Below are 23,893 nucleotides of genomic sequence, written 5' to 3' on the forward strand. Positions count from 1 at the left end.
ATCGCAGCACTGTTTATAATAGCCAGGACATGGAAGCAACCTAGATGTCCTATAGCAGATGAATGGATAAGAAAGCTATGGTACATATACACAATGGAGTATTACTCAGCCATTAAAAAGAATACATTTGAATCAGTTCTAATGAGGTGGATGAAACTGGAGCCTATTATACAGAGTGAAGTAAGCCAGAAGGAAAAACACCAATACAGTATACTAACGCATATATATGGAATTTAGAAAGATGGTAACGATAACCCTGTATACGAGACAGCAAAAGAGACACTGACGTATAGAACAGTCTTATGGACTTTGTGGGAGAGGGAGAGGGTGGGAAGATTTGGGAGAATGGCATTGAAACATGTAAAATATCATGTATGAAACGAGATGCCAGTCCAGGTTCAATGCGCGATGCTGGATGCTTGGGGCTGGTGCACTGGGACGACCCAGAGGGATGGTATGGGGAGGGAGGAGGGAGGAGGGTTCAGGATGGGGAGCACATGTATACCTGTGGTGGATTCATTTTGATATTTGGCAAAACTAATACAATTATGTAAAGTTCAAAAATAAAATAAAATTAATTAAATCCTCAAAAAAAAAAAAATGTCCTTCTCTGAAATAATGGTGATGATAAGTTAGGGATGGAGTAAAGGGACAGAACAGTTGATTAAATAGTTAATCCCACTAGGGGACTGTAGACAAAGGAAAAAGTATGGGAGACCGCTATAAATTAATGACCTCTAGGACATCTATGCTCTCTGCACACCTAAAAAATAATTTATGGAAAGGCGTCATTTCAAAGTGAAAGATCCTCACTGTACTGAGACCTGAAATAATTTTTTCCATACTGCCACGACAGTAACCTCCTTGGATCATGAGGTACAAGGAGATGTCCCCCCTCTCCACCAACATAGAGGAGGAACTGATGACGGAAGCGTAATGTCTACTCAAGAATGAGGAAGAAGGTAGTCCTTTCCCGCTCCCTACTTTTCCTTTAAAACCGTAGCTCTCTAAGTTCTTGGGGCTCGAAACCTCTTGCCCACCTGCTTGTAAGCCTCCCATGGGAAGTATTCTAGTGAATCACTTCTTACCCATCACTTTGCCTCTTGCTGAATTCTTTCTGTGCTGAGACATAAAGGACTAGAGCTCCGGAGCCCTCTGAACGCCACCGAGCAGTTTCAGATAGCAGGTAGCAATGGTAGTTTTAATCTAAGTGGCAAACAGCCATTTTTAAAAACTTTTTATTTTGTATTGGGGTTCAGGTGATTAAACATGTTGTGATAGTTTCAGGTGAACAGCAAAGGGATTCAGACATTTATATATATCTGTACCCATCCTCCCCCTAACTTCCGTCCCATCCAGGCTGCCACATAATACTGAGCAGAGTTCCATGTGCTCTACAGCGGTCCTTGCTGATTATCCATTTTACATAGAGCAGTGTGTACAGGCAACCATAAGTTCATTCTCTAAGTATGTGAGTCTCTTTCTGTGTTGCAAGTTCATGTGTATAATTTCTTTTTAGATGCCACATATAAGGGATGTCATACGATATTTCTCCTTCACACTCCCTTAGTGTGACAAGCTCTAGATCCACCCATGTTGCTGCAGATGGCACTCTCTCATTCTTTTTTTTAATGGCAAACAGCCATTTTTAATATACTTAAGTGGAATTGTTTTGTCCCTCTCCTACTGCTTCATTTGCTACTTTGTGTTTGAACTATTTCCCTGTGCCTGAAATTCTCAAATCTGGTGAGGTGGCACTGTAATTCTGTCACCAGTATAGAAGCTTGTGAATGATTTACTTAGAAAGTAAATTAGAAGTCTTTAAAAAAAATAATACTTTGATTTGCATTCCTTAGGTGGGAGAGAGGGGGCAGAATTCTCATGGGGAATTGCTTCTATTTCAGGATGGTGAGTGGTGCTTCTCTGCTGTCCCAGGCTGAGGACGAGTGGTTCAGTGTCCACTGCTTTCCAGAGAAGAGCTTCCGACAAATGGTGGACAGACCCCCAGCCCCTGTAAGGGGGAAAGGCGGTGGACAGGGAAGGGAGGGGCAGCCAGTGCTGGCTTTGTGGGAAGGCGAGGGTGTTCCCAGTGAGAAGCTCTTTGCTTTTCCTCTCAAGTGGGATGCTTCCAGGGAGGGAGGAGGCACCTCAAGAGAGCAGCCTGGAGAGACTGGAGGGGTCCTGCAAGAGGGGGACGGGCATTCCTTTCCCTGGTGGGACATCCACTTAGGCAGCAGACTGACTGATCCGGCTTTGCTGTGAGCCGAGCACAGGGGAGACGGTGGGGCTGAGACGGGGAGTGGTGTGGCGCGGCAGCCTGTGGGTGACAGGACTGTAAGCGTCCCATGGGACATGGGGGCATCTCAGAAGGTGGACGGGCTTGAGCAGTCTTACAGGTGTCGCAGGGGCTCCAGCAAATAGAGAAAACAACATTTTTCACATTAATATCCCTATGGGACAAAGAATCATCAGCATCTCTTGGGTAACCCAGCTTCTCCTCTGAATACCCTTGGGGGTGTGCCATGAAGTTAAATGCGCCCAACAGGATGGACAGTATGGTTTAGAAGAGAGTGGGGTGGGGCCGAGGGGGAGTGACTGACAACTCTGGGCCTAAAGAGAGGAAGATATGAAGGAGGAAATTTAGGGATACCGGAGACAGGAGGACCTGGAGTGGCCGCTTTTCTTGCCTCTGTGATGCTGGCATCCCTCCTCCTTACAGTCCCTGAGCCACAATCTTGGGTCTCTACCCCCAAGGAACTCTTCCCTTAGACAATATTTGTGTGTTCAGGTTCAGCAGCAGGAGTATAGTATACATTTACAGTAAATGTATGTTGAGGGGCCTTCCTGGTGGTACAGTGGCTAAGACTGCGAACTCCCAATGCAAGGGGCCCGGGTTCCATCCCTGCTCAGGGAACTAGATCCAGTGTGCTGCCTCAAAGATCGAAGATCTCACATGCTAGAACTAAAAGACCCGGGGCAGCCAAAGAAACAAGTTAAAAAAAAAACAACGTTGTTCAGTGGCTAAGTCATCCGGCTCTTTGTGACCCTGTGAACTGCAACACACCAGGCTTCCCTGTCCTTCACTGTCTCCTGGAGTTTGCTCAGACTCACGTCCATTGAGTTGATGATGTCATCCATCCATCTCATCCTCTGTTGTCCCCTTCTCCTCTTGCCCTCTATCTGTCCCAGCATCAAATGTACCTTGAATGAATTTATCCTCTAGAACTGAGAATAGCTAGTATACTTCTTTGACATTTCTACTGTTCTGTTATTGATAAATGAGGAGAAATAAGAACCTTAAAAATTGGAACCAGTACTCACTAATGATATCATACTTTCTCAAAAGCAGGTTAACTTTGAAGTACTATTCATCAGTGATTCCTGACCTTTGCTCATGCTCTACGGATTCAAGAGAGTAACCTAGATATTTTGGGTGCAGAAACTTCTTACTGAAACTATTTTGCTCATAAAGCTAAGGGGAAAATGCTCATGTGATTTCTAGATATGTCTCTAAGGTCAGATTAGAAACCCTAATCCAGACATGAGTCTTTTTCCCTAGGACAGTATTTAGAACCATCTTAGTGATAGCTGATATTAACAAGCCATTAGCTTTTCTTTATAAAAGTTTAAGGAGTTGTCACTAGATACCTGTGGGGCCAAAGCAGGAAGTTAAATAAAGGTTCTCCAAGCTTTACCTCTGGATGGGAACCAAGTTATTCAGTATTGCTAGAGACACAGTAGAAATGGGAAACGCGAGTCATCATCTCTGGCAAGTCCTGCACCCCCTCCTCCCTCCTCCCTTGCCCATCCCAGCAGCATCGCCAGAAGCATCAGTCATGCCATCTGAGAACATGTAGTGTCCAGGCCCTGGTTCTGGACCAGTTCATTTTAGGGAAGCTTTCTAAATAATCAACTAAAGCTTCTTGCTACATTGCTTTAGTCGTGTCCGACTATTTGTGACCCTATGGACTGTAGCCCACCAGGCTCCTCTGTCCATGGGGATTCTCCAGGCAAGAATACTGGAGTGAGTTGCCATGGGGATCTTCCCCACCCAGGGATAGAACTCATGTCTCTTAGGTCTTCTGCATTGGCAGGTGGGTTCTTTACCGCTACCATCACCTGGGAAGCCCTCCTTTAAAGGAACTGGGAGATTTCCTGAGGCTGGAAAAAAAAAATGATAGGTATAACTCAAAATCTAATCTATAAACCCAGAAATGGAAACTATTTATGGTTCTCTGGAAGACCATAAAGACCATAAAGGCTTGATAAAAGAAACACAAGGAACTGAGGGTGGAGAACTCAGCCATTACTGAACTGATGGATCTCCAAAGGGATGGATTCAACAGCTGGTCTTGGTTCGATCCATGGAGAAGCAAGGTCTCCATGTTTAAGACTGGATTTCCCAACAGTGGAAAATACAACTCTAAATTAGCTAAATTAAGAAAATAAAGAAGAAACAGAGGAGGCTGTCAGTACTCTTGGATTTGCAACACAGCTCAGGGCCTAGTTTATAAAGAAACACAAGCCAGCTCTATACACCTTGTGGTAAATCCCTCACTAGGAAGACCCATTTAAACAGGCACATTAAGACATTTTTAGCTTTTCCCATCAAAGTCATCTAGCCCATTCTTGATTTCAGACCTCACTAAGACCAAGGGAGCAGCATTTCAATTAGATTTGTACGGATTCATCTCCTTAGCAGCATTTGGGTACTAAGTCCTAGGGAGTATTGCATTGCACACACAGACAAGGTTCTTGAAGAAGACAATGCTCTGGAAGAACTAATTTTCTAGGTAAGCAACACAGACGATAAACACAAAGATTAAAAATAAAACGAGGACTTCCCTTGTGGTCCAGTGCTTGGGAATCTGCCTGCCAGTGCAGGGGACATGAGTTCAATCCCTGGCCCGGAAAGATTCCGCATGCCTCGGAGCAGCTAAGCCCGTGAGCCACGACTGCTAAACCCTCATGCTGCAACTGCTGAGGCCCCTGCACCCTAGGGCCCGCTCCAAAACCAAGAGACACCAGCACAGAGAGGAGCCTGCGCTCCACAGCTGGAGAGCAGCTCCGCTCGCTGCAGCTGGTCCACGTACAGCAACAAAGACCCAGCACAGCCAAAAATAAAATTATAAAACAAAAGGAGATGCTTTCAGATGGTGAACACAGTGCGGAAAAGAAAGCAGGTGACAGGACAGCACTGGGAGCGGCCCCAAGCGCGGAGGAGGCTGCTTTGCAGGAGGCCAGTGGAGGCAAGCTGCCCGAGGGCAGCTGAGGAGTCAGCCACAGTGAGCCAGGGGCGATGGCTCGGGGAGCGGCCACAGCACGTGCAAAGGGCCTGAGGTAGGAACAGGGTGGCAGGAACACGTGCGGCTGGGGAGCGACAGCGTGCACTCAGAGGTAGGTGGGGGGCCAGACCACACAGGGCCCCCGCTTCAGGAGGCTGGATTGAGCTCTAAATACGGCAGGAAACTAGTGGAAGGTTCTAAGCAGGGACATGATGTGAACTGAATCACGTTTTAAAAATTTCATTCGAGCGGCTGCACAGCAAACAGACAAAAGGAAACTGGCAGGCAAATTAGAAGCGTTTGCAACAACCACTGGATCACTGAAGAAATCACAGAATGAATTTAAAAAGATACCTGGAGACAAATGAAAACGAAAACACGATGCTCCAAAACCTATGGGATGCAGCACAGACAGTTCTAAGAGGGAATTTTATAGTGATGCAGGTTTACTTCAGGAAACAAAGAACTCTCAAATAACCTAAACTTACACCCAAAGCAACTAGAGCAAGAATAATAAACAAAACCCAGGGTTAGTAGAAGGAGAAAAATCATAAAGATCAGAGCAGAAATAAATGAAATAGAGACTTAACAACAACAAAAAGCTGGCTCTTCGAAAAGATAAACAAAACTGATAAACCATGAGCCACTCAGCAAGAAAAAAAGAGGGTACAAGTCAATAAAATAAGATATGAGAGAGGAAAAGTTACAGCCTTCACCACATAAATACCAAGGATTGTAAGAGACTACTATGAGCAGCTATATATACCAATAAAATGGAAAACCTAGAAGAAATGGACAAATTCTTAGAACTAAAAGTACAATCTCCCAAGACCAAACCAGGGAGAAACAGAAAATGTTAAGAGGTCAATTACCAGTACTGTAACTGAGTTAGAATTAAACTCCTAGCAAACAAAAGTCCAGGCCAGATGGCTTCACAGGTAAGTTCTACCATTTAGGGAAGAGTTAACAGTTAGCCTTCTGAAACTATTAAAAAGAAACTGCAGAGGACCTAACACTTCCAAACTCATTCTACGAAGTCAGAATCACTCTGATACCAAAACCAGACAAAGATACTACAAGATAAGAAAACTACAGGCCAATATCACTCATGAGCATAGATACAAAAATTCTCAACAAAATACTAGCAAACCAACTCTAACAATATATTAAAAATATCATACACCATGATCAAGTGGGATTAATCCCAGGGATGCAAGGAGATTTCAGTATCTGAAAATCAATCAGCGTGATATACCACATTAACAAAGACTACAATAGATGCAGGAAAAAGCTTTTGATAAAATTCAACATCCATTCATGATAAAAACTCTAGAAAGTGGGTACAGAGGGAACATACCTCAACGTAGTACATGGATTTTTTTTTTCTCTTGGAAAGTGAAAGAAAGTGAAGTTGCTCAGTCGTGTCCGACTCTTTGTGACCCCAAGGACTGTAGCCTATCAGGCTCCTCTGTCCATGGAATTTTCCAGGCAAGAATACTGGAGTGGGTTGCCATTCCCTTCTCCAGGGGATCTTCCTGACCCAGGGATTGAACCTGGGTCTCTTGCACTGCAGGCAAATGCTTTACCGTCTGAGCCACTAGGAAGCTTTTCTCTTATGGACTCCTATTTTTCAAAATTGTACTGATACTGGTACCAAAACAAACATATAGATCAATGGGACAGAATAGAAAGCCCAGAAAGAAACCTACACACTCATAGCCAATTAATCTGCAACAAGCGAGACACGAGTATACAATGGAATAAAGATAGTCTCTTTAACAAGTGATGCTGGGAAAACTGGAACACCTACATGTAAAAGGGTGAAATTAGAACGTTCTCCAACATCATACACAAAAATAAACTCAAGATGGATTAAAGACTAAATTTAAGACTGGGTACGATAAAACTAGAGGAAAACATAGGCAGGACGCTCTTTGATGTAAATTGCTGCAATATTCTTTTATATCTGTCTCTAGAAGGCTTAGCTCTGCAGAAGAATAGCTGTCCTTAGACGCAGTCATATCTTGCTGGAAATCAGTAGAGGCCTAACCAGGAGTCTGGAGAGTCAGCAGGGAGAGGTTATGTGAAATCTGGGTCTCCCCCTAAGCCGCTGGGGACAGCTGCCTGTGGGCGGCTGCAGAGGACAGAGCATTTATGAGAAGTGGAGACAGGCAAGACTGGGAGTGGGTGGCAGAAGGCTGATCAAACACTTCTGTGCTTTGGTCTAATGTTTCTCAGTGCCCTGGGATTTTAAAAACCTTTAATTGTCCAAAAAGTAGGTTTTCCCACTTATTTGTTGATTGTAAATACTGGATCTCGCACAGCTTTGTAAAACTGTGTCTTTTTCTCTTAATTTTAAAATTAATTTTTATTGGAGTATAGTCGCTTTACAATGTTGTGTTTCTGCTGTACAGCAAAATGAATCAGCCCCACGTATACATACATTCCCTCCTTTTTGGACTTCCTTTCCATTCAGGTCACCGAAGTGCATTAAGCAGACTTTCTTATGCTGTACAATATTATTGCGGTGTGGCTCCGACAGTCAAGAATCTGCCTGCAATGCAGGAGACCCGGGTTTGATCCCTGGGGTTGTGAAGATCCCCTGGAGAAGGGAATGGCAACCCACTCTAGTATTCTTGCCTGAAGAATTCCACGGACAGAAGAGCCTGGTGGGCTATAGTCCACAGGGTCACAAAGACTTGGACACGACTGAGCGACTAACACTTTTCACACTGTACAATATATTCTCATTAGTTATCTGTTTTATATATAGCATCGATAGTATACATGTCTATCTTATTTTTAACTAAACTGCTGAGACCGCACTTGGCTCTTTCAGTAAGTTGCTCCTTGTATCTGAAATGGCCTTGGAAACTCCCCATCTATCCAGAGGAACTCTATCCATCCTGCAGGACGCCCTCAACTGTCCTTTCATCCCAAAAGGCATCTGCAGCAGAAGCAGCTCCTTCACTGTGTTTCTGATTTGACTTTCATCGTCACTGACTACTTTCTTTCTCGTTAGTCTATAAAGTTCTCGAAGGGAGAGCTCGTCTCATCAGCACCATCAGCTAACACACGTCTTGGCACATGGTAGGCCGCTAGTTCCTGAAACAGACCCAGAGGTGCCCTCTTCAGTATCACCTCAGATGTTAGTCTCTCAATAAACCGAACCTCTGTGCCTAAGGACAAAGACTCTGCCAATTAAACAGGCTGCTCAGATGATTCTTTTCCACAGTACAAAAGGTTAGTTGCTCAGTTGTGTGTGACTCTTCGTGATCCCATGGACTGTAGCCCACTAGGCTCCCCTGTCCATGGAATTTTTCAGGCAAGAATCCTGGGGTGGGTTGCCATTCCCTTTTCCAGGGGATCTTCCCAACCCAGGGATCGAACCCAGGTCTCCTGCATTGCAGGCAGATTCTTTACCGTCTGAGCCACCAGGGAAGCCCTTTTCCACAATGAAGCCTGGTAATTTTTATGCAGGCTTTTGACAAAAGTTTGTTGGTTTATTGATACGGACATTTGTGTTATGGAAACAAGATTTAGGTCAATGACTCATTCTTTATGGTCAGTAGCTTTCAGACAAGAACACACTCCCTAGATTACTTTTCTCAGGTGAAGCCTAAATAAAGCCTTAACTCTTTTCACTGAAAACACCAAAAAGTTGCCACTCAACCTTCTATAAGTGTTTTTATCTACAGTTCCTTCATCTGCTTTCTAATACCCATGCGTTAGGGGGAACATTCCAATTCAGATGCAGACTGGCTGTGAGCAGGTGGGTTACATAGTGAGAGCGATGGATACGGTGGTCACAGTAGGAGGGGTGGGGCTTGATGTGAACAGTCATCTTGGTTATGCATAAAATGTGTGTCGTGACCCACAGAGGGGCCACAGGCCACAGTGATATGTAAAGAAGCCTGCCTGATCATTAAGAATGTGAGGATGGTTCTCAGGGATACGGGTAAGTTTTGAATAACAGCTTCATAAACAGAGTTGTTGAGAAGGTTTGGGCTGTATTTGGATGGGATTTACAATGATGACTAGCACTGCTGGGGTGCTGATCAAGGCTGCTGGGAATGGAAATCTATTGTGTTAGAATTAATTAAGCAGGAGAAGATGGAGTGATGCAGAGTTAGACTGTCAGCATCTCCTCAGAGCTATCTGCTTATCAATAAAAAATGTTGATCCATTCTCCTTCCTAACAATAGTCAGGGGTTTCCAACTGAACCTAGCTCCAAAGCTTTGGTTCTAAACCACAAGTATTGACTCATGCTCTCCCACATGAATTCAACGCATGCCAAATCCAACATGTAGGGCACATGTGAAATGAACCAGGAGTTCTGGCACAGACACTGGGCAATGTCAAGCTGACCTAATGTGTGGTTACTATATAGTTTTGAGATATAAAATGCTACCTTCCCAAACTTCCATAAAAATGTAATTCTGTTAGGTTCAATTATATGCCAACCTGTCTTCACAAGAATCAATTGATTCCAGCAATCAAAATACTAACGTGCTTTCCAAGGGCCTAGCTTCTTTGGTTGAGTTGGAACATAGCACTCAATGCCCATTAATTGTGAAGTGGAAAGTTTGGCAGAACGGTGGAACTCCCAAGAGACTCAGGATGGAAATCTACAAAGATCCAAGTAGTGTTACAGATGAAATCCCACTGATCTTCTTTAATGTACACATAATCTATATGCCTTAAAGACACCACTTTTATAAAATGGTCATGAGAATGCCTAGAAAGAATACACACTTTGGCCCAGATAAATTCATGTCACAAATTAAAGTCACACACAAGGACTACGCATTGTTTAGGAAGTGCCAGCCTCAGTTTTAAGTTTTCTGTAGATAAAATTCATTTGAGTAGCTTATCTCTCACTCCTCTCTTCCAGGCAATCAAGGCTTGTTCCACTTTGCATTTTTATATAAAATTTGTATGTCCCAAGAGGGTTTTAACTGAATATATTTGCATGCAGCATATACTATAGGCGCCTAGATATGATGAAGGTTTTGTTAATAAGCATTTCTAATACAAGGGAGATTTTCTGCTGTGCTCCTAGCCTTGTGGAGTGACTTAGGGCAGGCCTACTGTATCCTTGATATGGGTTTAGTTTTTCCAAGGGCAGATTCCAGGGAAATTCCAGAGTACTGCTGACCCCTCCAGATGTATCACAAGTCCAGGGGACTCCCAAAATCATTCTGCCTACAAGTGTTCTTCAGAAAAGAACTAGAATCTCCCCCCTCTCTCTAGCTTGCTCCAAAGCAGTTCTGAACCCGCAGTCTGTCATTCTGTCTCTATCACAGTCCTTATCCAGATTCCAGAAGCTGCAGGAGAGCTCTCTATGGCCCCAACATTTGGGTGTCCACAAAATATGAATGGCCAAACTCAACTAGTAGAGCGGCACATTTAATTCAGGGGGCAACTGCAAGATCCATTTCACCAATCTTAGAAACTCTTTCTCTGGAACGTACCTGGTGGTCCAGTGGTTACGATTCTGCGCTTCTAACACGGGAGTGGAAATTCAATCCCTGGTTGGGGAACTGAGATTCCACATGCCACGTGGTGTGGTCAAAAATAAAATAATAAAAAAAAAGAAACGAAAAAAAGAAAAAAGGAACTTCTCTCTACTTTTGGCCGTTCTTTTGGATGATTACTCTCTCTCTGAGTACAAAATGGTGTAAGTACCTAGGTATTTTGGGTAGGGTTTGGGCAGGAAGTCACATCTGTAATCAAACTTCCATTAAATAAAGTTAAATAAAATACTGAGGTGGAGAGGTAGTGGAGAAATGAAGGGAAAATTAAACTCCCAAATTTAATCAAACTCTAAATCTCGAATCTTACTTCTCGTTAAACAGCCTCATATATTGATTCAAAATAAGTTTCACATCCTTTTTTTTTTTAGCCCAGCCCTGAACTGCAAATGCTAATATGAGAGACCACTTTGAAAGATCAAAAGTGAAGGAAAAGTTCTGGAAAATTTGAAGTTGGTTGTACCTAATTTTTATTGAAGATCCTGATTTACAAAATTTATTCTTCTAAACAGACATGAATTTACCCATTTTTAAGTTTTTTTCCCCCTAAGATTAGAGACCTCAGTCGAGTTGACATGTTTTAAATGTAACCCTCCCGTTTCCTCCCATTCACCTACATTGTGTAAAGCATTTCTAAACTTCAGAGGTGGCTGACTGAAAAAAATGGTGTGTGGTGTGTGTGTCTATATGGACAGTCCCTGACTTACAGTGGTTCCACTTAATGACTTCTCGACTTTATGATAGTGTGAGAGCAGTGTGCATTTAGTAAGAACCGTAGTTTGAATTTTGGCTTTTCCTGGGCTAGTGCCACGACACCCCCCGTGACACTGGACAGCCGTATCGAGCCGCGGCTCCCTGTCAGCCACGCGACTGTGAGGGGAACAGCCAACACGCTGAGAACTACTCTGCACCCTACAGCCAGCTCTGTCTTAAAGTTTCAATACTGTAGTCAATAAGCTACATGAGATATTCAGCACTTTATTATAAGTAGACTTTGTGTTAGATGGTTGCCTGTTAGCTCATGTAAGCGTTCTGAGGTAGGCTGGGCTAAGGTATGACATTTGGTGAGTGAAAGAAAAGTGAAAGTATTAGTCACTCAGTTTGTATCTGACTCTTTGAGACTCCATTGACGGCCCGGCTCCTCTGTCCATGGAATTCTCCGGGCAAGAATACTGCAATGGTGGCCATTCCCTTCTCCAGGGGATTCTTCCAGACCCAGGGATGGAACCTGGGTCTCCTGCATTGCAGGCAGATTCTTTAGTGTTTGAGCCACTAGGGAAGTTAGGTATATTAGATCCATTTTTGACTTAGGTATTTTCAACTTAAGATGAGTTTATTGGCATGTAACCCCATCATAAACTGAGGAAGATCTGTGTGTGTGTATGTGTAATATAAATGCTGCAAAATAAATTTATATATGTAAAATAAAAACTGTGTGTGTAAATATAGGGGCTTCCCTGGTGGCTCACATGTTAAAGAATCTGCCTGCAATGCAGTAGACCTGGGTTCAATCCCTGGGTCAGAAAGATCCTCTGGAGGAGGAAATGGCAACCCACTCCAGTATTCTGGCCTGGAGAATTCCATGGATAGAGGAGCCTAGCAGGCTACAGTCCATGGGATCCCAAAGAGTTGGACATAACTGAGCGACTTCAGTGTATGTGTATATATAAATATGCATATATATGTATGTATGTATGTGTGTGTATATAGCTAGCTAGCTAGATTTTTTATATATTTTATATATATATTATATTATATATTATTATATATTATAATATATATAAAAAATCTAGCTAGCTAGCTATATAGTTGGAGAAGGCAATGGCACCCCACTCCAATATTCTTGCCTGGAAAATCCCATGGACGGAGGAGCCTGGTGGGCTGCAGTCCATGGGGTCGCAGAGAGTCGGACACGACTGAAGTGACTTAGCAGCAGCAGCAGCAGCTGCTATATAGTAATTATGTAGCTGATATTGTAAATGAACTGTGTTCTCCAAGTAGAACATAAAGCAGCAGCAATCTATACTGACAGGAAAGAAGTAAAGAAAATGGACACTGTTCCCATTTTTTAAAACCTGCCAAGTGGTCTATATTACTCAGACGTAAAGAGGGAGCGTTTACTGTTGATCATTAATTATGTACTCCAGTCATACCCTAAAAGCACTGTGGGAGAAACCACAACTTTGCCACACTGAGCAAAAGAGAAACTGTTGTCAAGAGTCTGACATTTTCCAGTAAAAGAAAAATCCAGTTGCCAACTACATGTGGGTTCATTTTGGGCTCCTGGAACCAACAACACATCAGCATGTCTTATGAAACTCATGCACGGCTGTATATCATCACAGAAAAAAAAAATAATTGGTTTTCCTTGGAGTATCTCTAAGTTGATGTCATATTCAATAACCCTGTAGTTGAAAAATCTATATGTGATGGATGAAGTCTGGACTGTCTTTTGAGTTTAAATTCCTCCCGTGCCAGATTCTCCAGGACCTGAGGTACCTGTAGTTCTGAGGTGAGTGCCTGCAGTATTTAGAAAATGCAGCCACGTGCTACTCCTGCCAGATAACGAACTACAGAACAGTTTGTCTCACGTGGACCACAGCCTCATTCCTCACTCCTAACCACGCCGAGGGGGAGCCCGGCTAACCTTGGGACCTGACATCGGGCTCAGTGCCGAGGTGTGGCTGGGTCGGCGCTGTGCATCAGTGAGTGAGGCTGCTGGCTTCGCCTCCTCTGGATCTGACGACTTTGGGAACAGCCTGAAATATACGGGCTACCAAGGTGGGGTCCCCGGCGTGCTACCAACACATCACCATCAGGAACACTTCCTTATGAGACTGAGTGATACCTTTGTATATGCTGATGGATTGGGGGTTTGGGTTTAGCAGATGCAACCTGGTAGATACAGAATGGACAGGCAACAAGGTCCTACTGTCGAGGACAGGGAGCTATACTCAGTGTCCTGTACTAAACCACAGCGGAAGAGTATGAAAAAGAATGGATACATATATATCCTTCTACTTCTCTGTCTATCCGCTCTATTAATTTTTCAGAGTTTGATATTGAAACTCCAACTAAAAATCTTCATTTATCTACTTAAAAAATAACTAATATATCATGGAACTATATGTAACTTTGTTCTGTATTTTCCAAGTCTCCTGCAAATGTGTTATCATACTTAAATAATTTTAAAGATTAAACAAACAAAAAAGAGTGTGTGTGTGTGTGTCTGTCTGTATAACTGGGCCACTTAGCTGTAGACCGGTAATTAACACAACATTGTAATTCAGCTGTATTTCAATAAAAATAATTTTAAAAAGAACATTTAGAGCTTTCTCTGGGCCTGGCCAAGAAAAAGCCAACCTTGATATATTTTTGGGGGCAACTTGAATATGTTTTAGGCAAACACCAACTTTCTTCCTTCTTTCTCTTCTTTCGTGAGCATCTCGTTTCATTTACCTTGGATAAATGAATCCAAACTCGGGCAGGGAATCCTGGTCAGCTGTCCTAGCCTAGCCAGCTCTGTGGTCTAGATGGCCCTGTATCATTAGTGCTGCAGGTCTGGCCTTGGAGCTGACCTCAGGGCATGGCTGCTCCTGAGTCTGGAGATCTGGTTTCGGGTAGAAGATCCCCTTTGGACTGAATCCAACCCAGCCTCCAGTTGTGGCCACATCTTGAAATCGAGATTTGTAACATGTGACTTGCAAGTTAATCTGTTTTTCTTGTATTCAGTTTTATGTTGGATAACCAACGACTATACATGGTTGGAAAGTGAAAGTGAAAGTTGCTCAGTCGTGTCTGACTCTTTGTGACCTCATGGACTATATATTCCATGGAATTCTCCGGGCCAGAACACTGGAGTGGGTAGCCTTTCCTTTCTCCAGGGGATCTTCCCAAACCAGGGATGGAACTCAGGGATCGAACCCAGGTCTCCCGCACTGCAAACAGATTCTTTACCAGCTGAGCCACAAGGGAAGCCCAAGAGCAACTCAGGGGCTGGTCTGCCCCTGATTTGTAATGTGTGTAATATAGCCTTGATGTAGTTAATCCTATCTTTGACGAGAAGACAAAGCTTTTAAATCATCAACACGTTAGAGGTGAATAACATAAAAATACTGCTTAAGTGAATTATTACTAATGAGAGAACAGATGAGGAAAACAGAATTTCCTTACCAATCAGCAGAGCTTCTTTCTCTGATTTTAAGCCTTGGCTTCTTTTCTCAGTGTTGTTCTCTCGGTCTTGGTTGACCAGTGCGACTGTCAATACATTGATTTCCTATGAAGTCAAAAAACAAAAACATGTAGGTTTTTTGTGCATTCCGACAAAAGCAACGAGGTCTTTTAAAGTCTATAAGAGAGGTCACTGCTTCTATTTATAGCCGAAGATCAACTTTTATAACTGGCTGGCCTACTTACCCAAGAGTAGAAAAGTAATTCTAAAACTTAGGTTCCCAGCTACTGCTTCTAGTGAACTAAGTACTAAATAACTGAAAAAGTGGCACATTTTGTGCAAACTGTGTTACTTTTTCCACGTTTTGATAAAACTCTGTTAGCAAAAAAAAAAAAAAAATAAAATGACCATAGCTAACTTTAAGAAGTTTTGAAGTATGAAAAATTTTTCTGAAAAGCATATGCAGACTAATTTACAATATTATGTGAGTAATCTGTGTCAGTGTATGAGGACACAGGCCTGTGGGAAGGTCAGATAGAACTGGTAGGAGTGTTTAAGTGGAGTAAGTATATCCTTATACACAACTGCAAAAGGAAGATAAAGCAAAGGTTGGGAAATTCTTTTCTTTGAAAACTAAAAATGAAGAATTGTACAACAAGTTGGTATGGGAGGCTGGACTATTTTTAGTTTTTTATATGGTCTTTTTAATTGAAAAAGAGAAAAAGATTTAACTCATATTGTCCCAGACTTGATATTAGGACTCATAATGGGAATAATTTAATAGAAAATCAAGTTTAATGATCGGAGACCTGTATATATGGGATGGCAGAATCATTAGTGTAGTTGGAGGGCAATTTCTCGCTGAAAAATACGTCTCAAAGAAGGACTAGCCCACTGATAAAGAATTAAGGATAGGGGCTTCCCTGGTGGCTCAGTGGTAAAAAAAAAAAAAAAAAAAAAAAAATTCCACCTGCCAATGCAGGAGACATGGGTTCGAGCCCTGGTCTGGGAGGATCCACATGCTGTGGAGCACTTAAGCTTGTGTGCCACAACTATTGAGCCTGTGATCTAGAACCCTGGAGCTGCGAATGCTGAGCCTGCACCCCACAGCAAGAGAAGTCACTGTAATGAGAAGCCCGCTCACGGCGACTAGAAAGTAGTCCTCACTCTGCACAACTGGAGGGAAGCCCATTCAGCAATGAAGACACAGCACGGCAAAAAACAAAGCAAAAAAACAAAACTGTCATCTTAAAAAAAAAAGAATTAAGGACACTGTTTCCATTAGCGGATGGATTCTGTCAGAAGGACAGAGGGTAGGGAGGCAGGGACAGAGGACAACTTAGATGGTTTGGCCAGTGATCCCAGGATTGGAGCTGGTTACAGCACAGATATTTAGCTAACCTTTACACATTAACAAAGCTGGCCAGATAAAAGAATATAGGAAATTGTTAGAAGCGTGTTGAGTCTGTAAAGAGCACACCCCAACCTGAAAGCATTCAAATTAAGAATGATCGGGGCAAGTCTGGAGCCTGTTAGACACAAAAGGTCATGAGAATGAAAGATGCTCTTATACTTGCACAGAAGGGATCTTGGAAACCAGTCCCAGCAGAAACACAATTCAGAACTTGAAAACAATAAACCCAAAGGTTTATGTAGATGAGATGAGAACACCTGATAAAGAAGAGTCACAAGCAATTCCTTCTGTGATGAAGTGTTTTAAGGGCTAGTAGAGAAGGCAATGGCACCCCACTCCAGTACTCTTGCCTGGGAAATCCCATGGACGAAGGAGCCTGGTAGGCTGCAGTCCGTGGGGTTGCACAGAGTCGGGCACGACTGAGCGACTTCACTTTTGCTTTTCACTTTCATGCATTGGAGAAGGAAATGGCAACCCACTCCAGTGTTCTTGCCTGGAGAATCCCAGGGACAGAGGAGCCTGGTGGGCTGCCGTCTATGGGGTCGCACAGAGTCGGACACGACTGAAGCAACTTAACAGCAGCAGCAGCAGCAGCAGCAGAGATGTATCAAGAAAGAGGACGGATCAACATTAACCAGGATGATGACAGTGTTATTTAAGAGAAATATAAATAATGAACTTCAGGGCTGAGTAGAAACAGTATCTCTGAGAAGGGGTGCTCTGTTAACAGCCAGGATGATGACGGGGGCCAAATGAGATCACGAGCAGAGTTTAGCAGATAACAGACCCACATTAGCTGCCAAAACTGAGTGGTGTCCTGGGGCATTGCATAGCTGAGGATCCGGGTTGTTGGGGGAATATGGATCACAGAGGGCAGGCAGCAGGTCAGAAACCAGCAAGAAGAGGAAGGGCAGGCCAGACCAAGGCCAGTCAAGAGTGCTGTAAGGCACCCGTCCTCATGTCCAAAGCTGAAGTCATAAAAGAAAGGGACTTTGAGCAGCCTCCACTAAATGTGGCTCAGTCAACAAGGACTCAGACGTGCCTCACCAGTGACTGTTGCTTTGATGATTGGAAAATTGAAAGTCCTGGGAGCAGCTTTCTGTGGAAGTATTTTTTCAGACTGAAAATGACAGCCTATGCTCTGCTCTTAGTATAAAATCCATGGTTTAAGTCTAAATCCTAGTCCGACCTTAAGGGTTTCATATTCTCTACTTAGGATGTTACAACTTATCTGGGGAACATCTTTTACTACGACACTGGATCACAGGTTAGAAAGACTTAGGCCCATTTCTTAAAAAAAAATTAACTGTTCATCCCTCCCCCCCCCACCAAATCTATGGAATATAGAAGGAACTTTCACCATCAGAAGCATAAAATTGTTGTTGAGTCGTTCAGTCCTGTCTGACTCTTTGCGACCACGTGGACTGCAGCACACGAGGCTTCCCTGTCCTTCACCATCTCCTGGAGCTTGCTCAAACTCATGCCCATTGAGTCGGTGATGCCATCCAACCATCTCAGCCTCTGTTGTCCCCTTCTCCTCCCGCCTTCAATCTTCTCCAGCATCAGGGTCTTTTCCAATGAGTTAGCTCTTTGTACCAGGTGGCCAAAGTATTGGAGCTTCAGCCTCACCATCAGCCCCTCCAATGCATATTCAGGATTGATTTCCTTTAGGACGGACTGGTTGGATCTCCTTGCAGTCCAAGGGACTCTCAAGGGTCTTCTCCAGCACCACAGTTCAAAAACATCATAAATTCTTCAGCATTCAGCCTTCTATATGGTCCAACTCTCACATTCATACATAACTACTGGAAAAACCATAGCTTTGACTAGCTGGACCTTTGTTGGCAAAGTAACGTCTCTGCATTTTAATATGCTGTCTAGGTTTGTCATAGCTTTTCTTCCAAGGAGCAGGCATCTTTCAATTTCATGGCTGTAGTCACTGTCTACAGTGATTTTGGAGCCCAAGAAAATAGTCTCTCACCGTTTCCATTGTTTCCTTATTTGCCATGAAGTGGAAAATAGAATTTGTATCTTTTATCCCATACAAATTCTTTGCCCTGATAGATGTAACATGCCCTTAAGAATGACATGTCTACTAGTGAAGGTGTCCAGGTGCTTAAGAGACTGAAAACTGGATACAGTAAGTGCAGGTTGGGTTAGGAAGTAAGAGAGGTTATCAAGGACAAATTGCTAATAGTGTACAAAGTACACACTAGGAAGGAAACATTAGGATGGGGATCAAGGGTTTCTTCACCGTGAGATCAATAGGATTATGAAATAGTATTCCAAGGGCAGTGGCAAGAACACCATTCACTTGACATGGTCGAAAAGCACTCCAGACTAGAAAATGCACAATAAGTAACAATCCTGCACTTGGCAGGAGAATGAGCAAGATTATCTAATAAATCTTTTCGCCATCTACCTTTTAACTCTAATTTCTGTGACACTTACAGGGAATCATGAAAGGCCTGGAAGAAGAGGTTTTCAATAACTGGAAACCACAGATGCCATGGAGGGTTTTTTCAGACTTCTGAAAGGTTAGCTACTCAAAGGCAGACATTTCTCCTTTAAGAGTCCTTGTCAATTACTTTAAGAGATGGCCAAAGTAATTTATCCATTTAGAGAAGCTGTTTTTCAATAATTTACTGAGCTAGGTTCGCGCTTTGTTGTTTTGTTTTTGTTCTCCTCCACCTACCAAGCCCCTAAGAACCAAGTACATGACTTCTCTAGCCTTATAAAATCCTCGTTTACTCCTTTCATTATTCCTGGGACCTCCTTAACTTTCATGCTAATTTCTTTCCACCACAAAGTTTCTCGAATACATGGTGTATACCCACTGTGGCTACTGGCTCACCACCTGGAAACTCAGCTTCCTCATTTTTCACCCCCTGAAACTATCCTTTGAACTGCTTATATTTTTCTCAGTCTTTGTACCATGTGATATTTGACATCACTCACTCATCCCTTCTTAAACCCTCTGCCTCACTTGCTTCTGTTACATAAGAAGTCCTGGTCTTTTTCCTCCTAATTTTTAATTTCATCTTCATTGGCTTTTTTATTCCCTCTGTTGCCCCAGGGGCTTCCCTGGTGGCTCAGATGGTAAAAAATCTGTCTGCAATGCAGGAGACCTGGGTTCAATCCCTGGGTCGGGAACATCCCCTGGAGAAGGGAATGGCAACTCAGTCCAGTATTCTTTCCTGGAGAATTCCATACACAGAGAAGCCTGGTGGGCTACAGTCCATGGGGTCACAAAGAGTCGGACACGACTGAGCAACTAACACACTGCTGGCCCAGTACACATGGATAAAATAGTAACTTTCTTATACTCTTAACTGGGGTACTTTTGCCAAAGCTCAGTCACCACTTTTTCTCCTCTATTTCCTTTGATAAGAGTTCTTTCATTCTTCTGGGTTCATCTATCATCACAGTTCACGCTTTACCTTCTGTTCCTTATCATCAATCGACCCCTGGGCTTGCTTGCTTTATCACTTCCCATTTCAAATTCAAAATGAAAGGTGGGGGGCTCCCCCGGTGACACAGTGGATAGGAATCCACCTGCCAATGCCAGGGACATGGATTCAATCCTGGGTCCAGGAACATTTCACACGCCATGGAGCAACTAGCCTGTTGCCACAACTGCTGACCCCGCGTGCCCTGAGAGCCGCACGCTGCAACTGCTGACCCTGCGTGCCCTGAGAGCCGCACGCTGCAACTGCTGACCCTGGGTGCCCTGAGAGCCGCACGCTGCAACTGCTGAGCCCGCGTGCAGCAACTAATAAGGCCCGTGCACCTAGAGGCCGTGCTCCACAACAAGAGAGGCCAGGGCAGTGAGAAGCCGCTGCCCTGCAAGGAGGAGTAGCCCCTACTTGCCGCAACTAGAGAAAGCCTGAGTGCAGCAACAAAGACCCAGTACAACCAAATAAATAAAGAAAAATAAATAAATTCACAAAAATGAGAGCTGGTCGTGAGGTGGCAGAAGGCACCCTATATGCTTAAGTTTTGCCTTGGCTCCTCTACGAACAATGAGTTGACCTTGGGTAAGGAAAACAACATCTTCAAGCCTCGGATCAATAGTCTAAAAATGAGGGTGCTGGAGAGGGTTCATCATCTTTGAATGTATGCGTCATGGAACCCCATCTCTAAAATTAACTAGGAGCAGATCTCTAGAATTCCCGGTCTATTACTTCTTTCTTCTGTTTTATAATATAGGACTTCTATTTAAAGCTTCATTTAAAGGGATGTCCTCATTTTTATTAAAACATTTTTGATTATTCTTTTTTTAATGTAAATTTATTTATTTTAATTAGAGGCTAGTTACTTCACAATATTGTATTGGTTTTGCCATACATCAACATGAATCCGCCACGGGTGTACATGTGATTATTCTTTATAAAGTCCATTACTGTCTTAAAAATTAATGTAAATGCATATTCTCTGCAAAACAACATGATTTCAGAATAGAAAAAAAGAGGCTTTCTTTAAGGTGCAATTCTTACCCCCGGTATACTGTCTGTACTTAACCATCTGTTAAAACTCTGCGGAGGAGCGTGTGTCAGGGGTGGGGGTCAGGATAGGAGTTAAATACTTATTTACTTATTATTTAAAGTAATACCTTAATAAGTATTTGCCGAGGGAGGAGGGAGGAGGGTTCAGGATGGGGAACACGTGTATACCTGTGGCTGATTCATGTTGATATATGGCAAAACCAATACAATACTGTAAAGTTAAAAAATAAAAACAAATAAAACAAATAATAAAAAAAACAGTACAAAAAGGGTTCAAAAAAGTTTAAAATATGTGCAGACTGTGACTTTAGAGGGTAAGAAAGTAACAGTATATGACAAAATACATTCATTAGGAGGAAAACAAAGTTCAAAATTTATAAGACATAATATTTCTTTAAATAAGTGAAAGCAAAGTAAATTCAACAGATAATAGTAACTACAAAATATAAAATTTTTCAGTGTATTAGAGCAAGGTATGCTTCAGTTACATTATGATGTTCCTCTCTAATTATTTAGTCTGGAATAAAAGTCAGTATTCTCACCTCACACCAGTCAGAATGGCCATCATCAAAAAAAAAACAACTATAAACAGTAAATGCAAGAGAGGATGTGGAGAAAAGGGAACCCTACTGCAGTGTTGCTGGGAGTGTAAATTGGCACAGCCACTCTGAAGAGCAGTATGGAGATTCCTTAACAAACTAGGAGTAAAACTACTCTATGACCCACAATCCCACTACTGGGCATACACCCTGACAAAATCACAATTCTAAAAGATACATGTACCCCGATGTTCATTGCTGTACTATTTACAATAGCCAGGACATGGAAGCACCCGAGGTGCCCGCTGACAGGTGAATGGATAAGGAAGTAGTGGTACATATACCCAATGGACTATCACTCAGACATAAAGAGCAAAGAATGTGAGTCAGCTGTAGTGAGGTGGGTGAACCTAGAACCTGTTACACAGAGTGAAGTCAATCAGAAAGAGAAGAACAAATACCGTACAGTAACACATGTATATGGAATCTGAAAAACAGGACTGACGAACCTATTTACAGAAAAGAAATGGAGTTGCAGACCCAGAGGAGGACTTGCGGACACAGCAGAGGAAGAGGGCAGGATTAACTGAGAAAGAGGCACTGGCGTATAATATACACAACCACGTGTCGAGCAGCTAACTAGTGGGAAGTTGCTCCGTAACACAGGGAGCCCAGCCCGGCACTCTGTGACGACCTCGAGGGATGGGATGGAAGCAGGGAGGGAGGCTCCCGAGGGGGGTGATATATGTATCTAGTCTAGTTGTATACGGATAGCTAATTCTCCTTTCTGTATAGCAAAAACCAATACAGCAATGTAGAGCAATTATCGTCTAATTAAAAAATTAATTAAAAATAAAAGACTGCATCCTTTGGAATGAGTGGAATGTCCTTATTTAAAAAATGTGTGCATCCAGGTCCCTCCTGATGTGGTGCTTCTTCTAAAATTCTATAATGCCCACATTCTAAAATGTCCAGTTCACCTCACCTGTCAGGGCTGCATTTTCTTCTAACTTTTCTCTTTCACTAGTAGCACCATCATCCTTTCACTGGCAGGCCTTTGGTTCATCCTCTCCTGCCCCCAAAGACTTTTCTAGATCAGGATCCCATCGAGGATCTGTGAAATCTCTCTCCTGCTTCTCTCCCATCGCCACTCCCAGTGCTCCACTCTCAGTCCGCTTCATTTCTTCCTTGGACCACAGCAGGGACCTCCTGCTTTGTCTCTGCATCTGGCTTCTCCCTCTTCAAGTCGACCTTATATGGTATTACCAGATCGGTTTTCTAAAACGCCACTTTCATCTTGTCCGTCTCCACTTTAAAACTCAGATGCCTGGGGACTTCCCTGGTGGCTCAGTGGCTAAGACTCGGCTCCAAATGCTGGGTTCTATCCCTGGTCGGGGAACTAGATCCCACATGGTGGAACTGAGACCCAGTGCAGCCACATAAAAACAAAAATTAAAAAACAACACCACCACCACTTTGGATGCTTTTTGATAACCCGTGGAAAAATGCCAGATTGAGCCTGGCATTTCGGATTCAGTCCTCCCCTTACAGCCTCTCTTCTTTAGATGGTAGGTCCAGATACATTCTTAGAAGACCCTCTCCTCTTTTCTTCACCACCTCCTACATGTATTTTCACACACAGTACAAATCCCGTATCTCTTAGCAGCACTGATTCCAGCCTATCTGTAAGCCTCCCTTATCTCAACACATTTCCTATGTCACTTAGTGTGGCAGTTGCCCACTTGCACATCTGGCATAAACCAAGGATCACCTGTGTTTGCTTCTGCAAAACTGCCAGCTCCTGCAGGGCACTCACATATCCCAGCAAGTGAGGCAGCCTGGCCAGGTGGGACCTGTGTTCCGATTCTGTCCCCATTATTTACGTACTGGATAACTTCAGGCAGGGAGTCTCTGAACTGTCTTACATAAACCATGGAGAACAACGTATGCCTATCCCTCTGGGGTGCTGTGAAGACCAAACGTCATCCGTGAAATGGTGCTTTTGAAGACTATAACTTCTAGGAATACTGTGCCATCACCGTTATTAAGATCATTATTTCCTTTTATTATTCTCAAGACCGACCGGGTACAGAACAGGTGCATATACATACTTGGGGGGGGGGGTACTCTACCTACGGGAGAGTTTTGTGTAAGACCCTGGCTACGGTCACACAAAACCACGTGTGCAAAAGGGACAAACTGCAGCAGGGTTCGAACTGTGCATAGTCTGTTTTCTTAATGCTCCGTGGCACTCTTACTATCCTGCTATCCTCTGATTTAGAAAGAAATAAAAAGACGCCGTTCTGAAGAGCTGTACGTAAGCACACTCGGTAGCTGATTACTGAATAACACACCAAACGACATCCCCACGCCCCCGCCACACACATCTGAGATAAGGAGACCTCCACCCTGTGGCCCTCCAAGGGCTACTAGTACAAGGTGAG

General features: G+C 43.2%; 1 protein-coding gene across 14 annotated transcripts in view; it reads right to left on the reverse strand.

Moving 5' to 3' along the window:
* ENOX1 (ecto-NOX disulfide-thiol exchanger 1) overlaps positions 1-23,893 on the reverse strand; it is a 680,109-nt gene that overhangs the window by 22,933 nt on the left and 633,283 nt on the right. For all 14 annotated transcript variants that reach the window (XM_061434507.1, XM_061434500.1, XM_061434506.1 and 11 more), the window contains one exon: positions 14,994-15,096. In XM_061434507.1, coding sequence (XP_061290491.1) covers positions 14,994-15,096 — 103 coding nt within the window. The remainder of the gene's footprint in view (positions 1-14,993; positions 15,097-23,893) is intronic.

This window comes from Bos javanicus, chromosome 12 (assembly GCF_032452875.1).
Source record: "Bos javanicus breed banteng chromosome 12, ARS-OSU_banteng_1.0, whole genome shotgun sequence".
In the NCBI taxonomy this organism is placed as follows: Eukaryota; Metazoa; Chordata; class Mammalia; order Artiodactyla; family Bovidae; genus Bos; species Bos javanicus.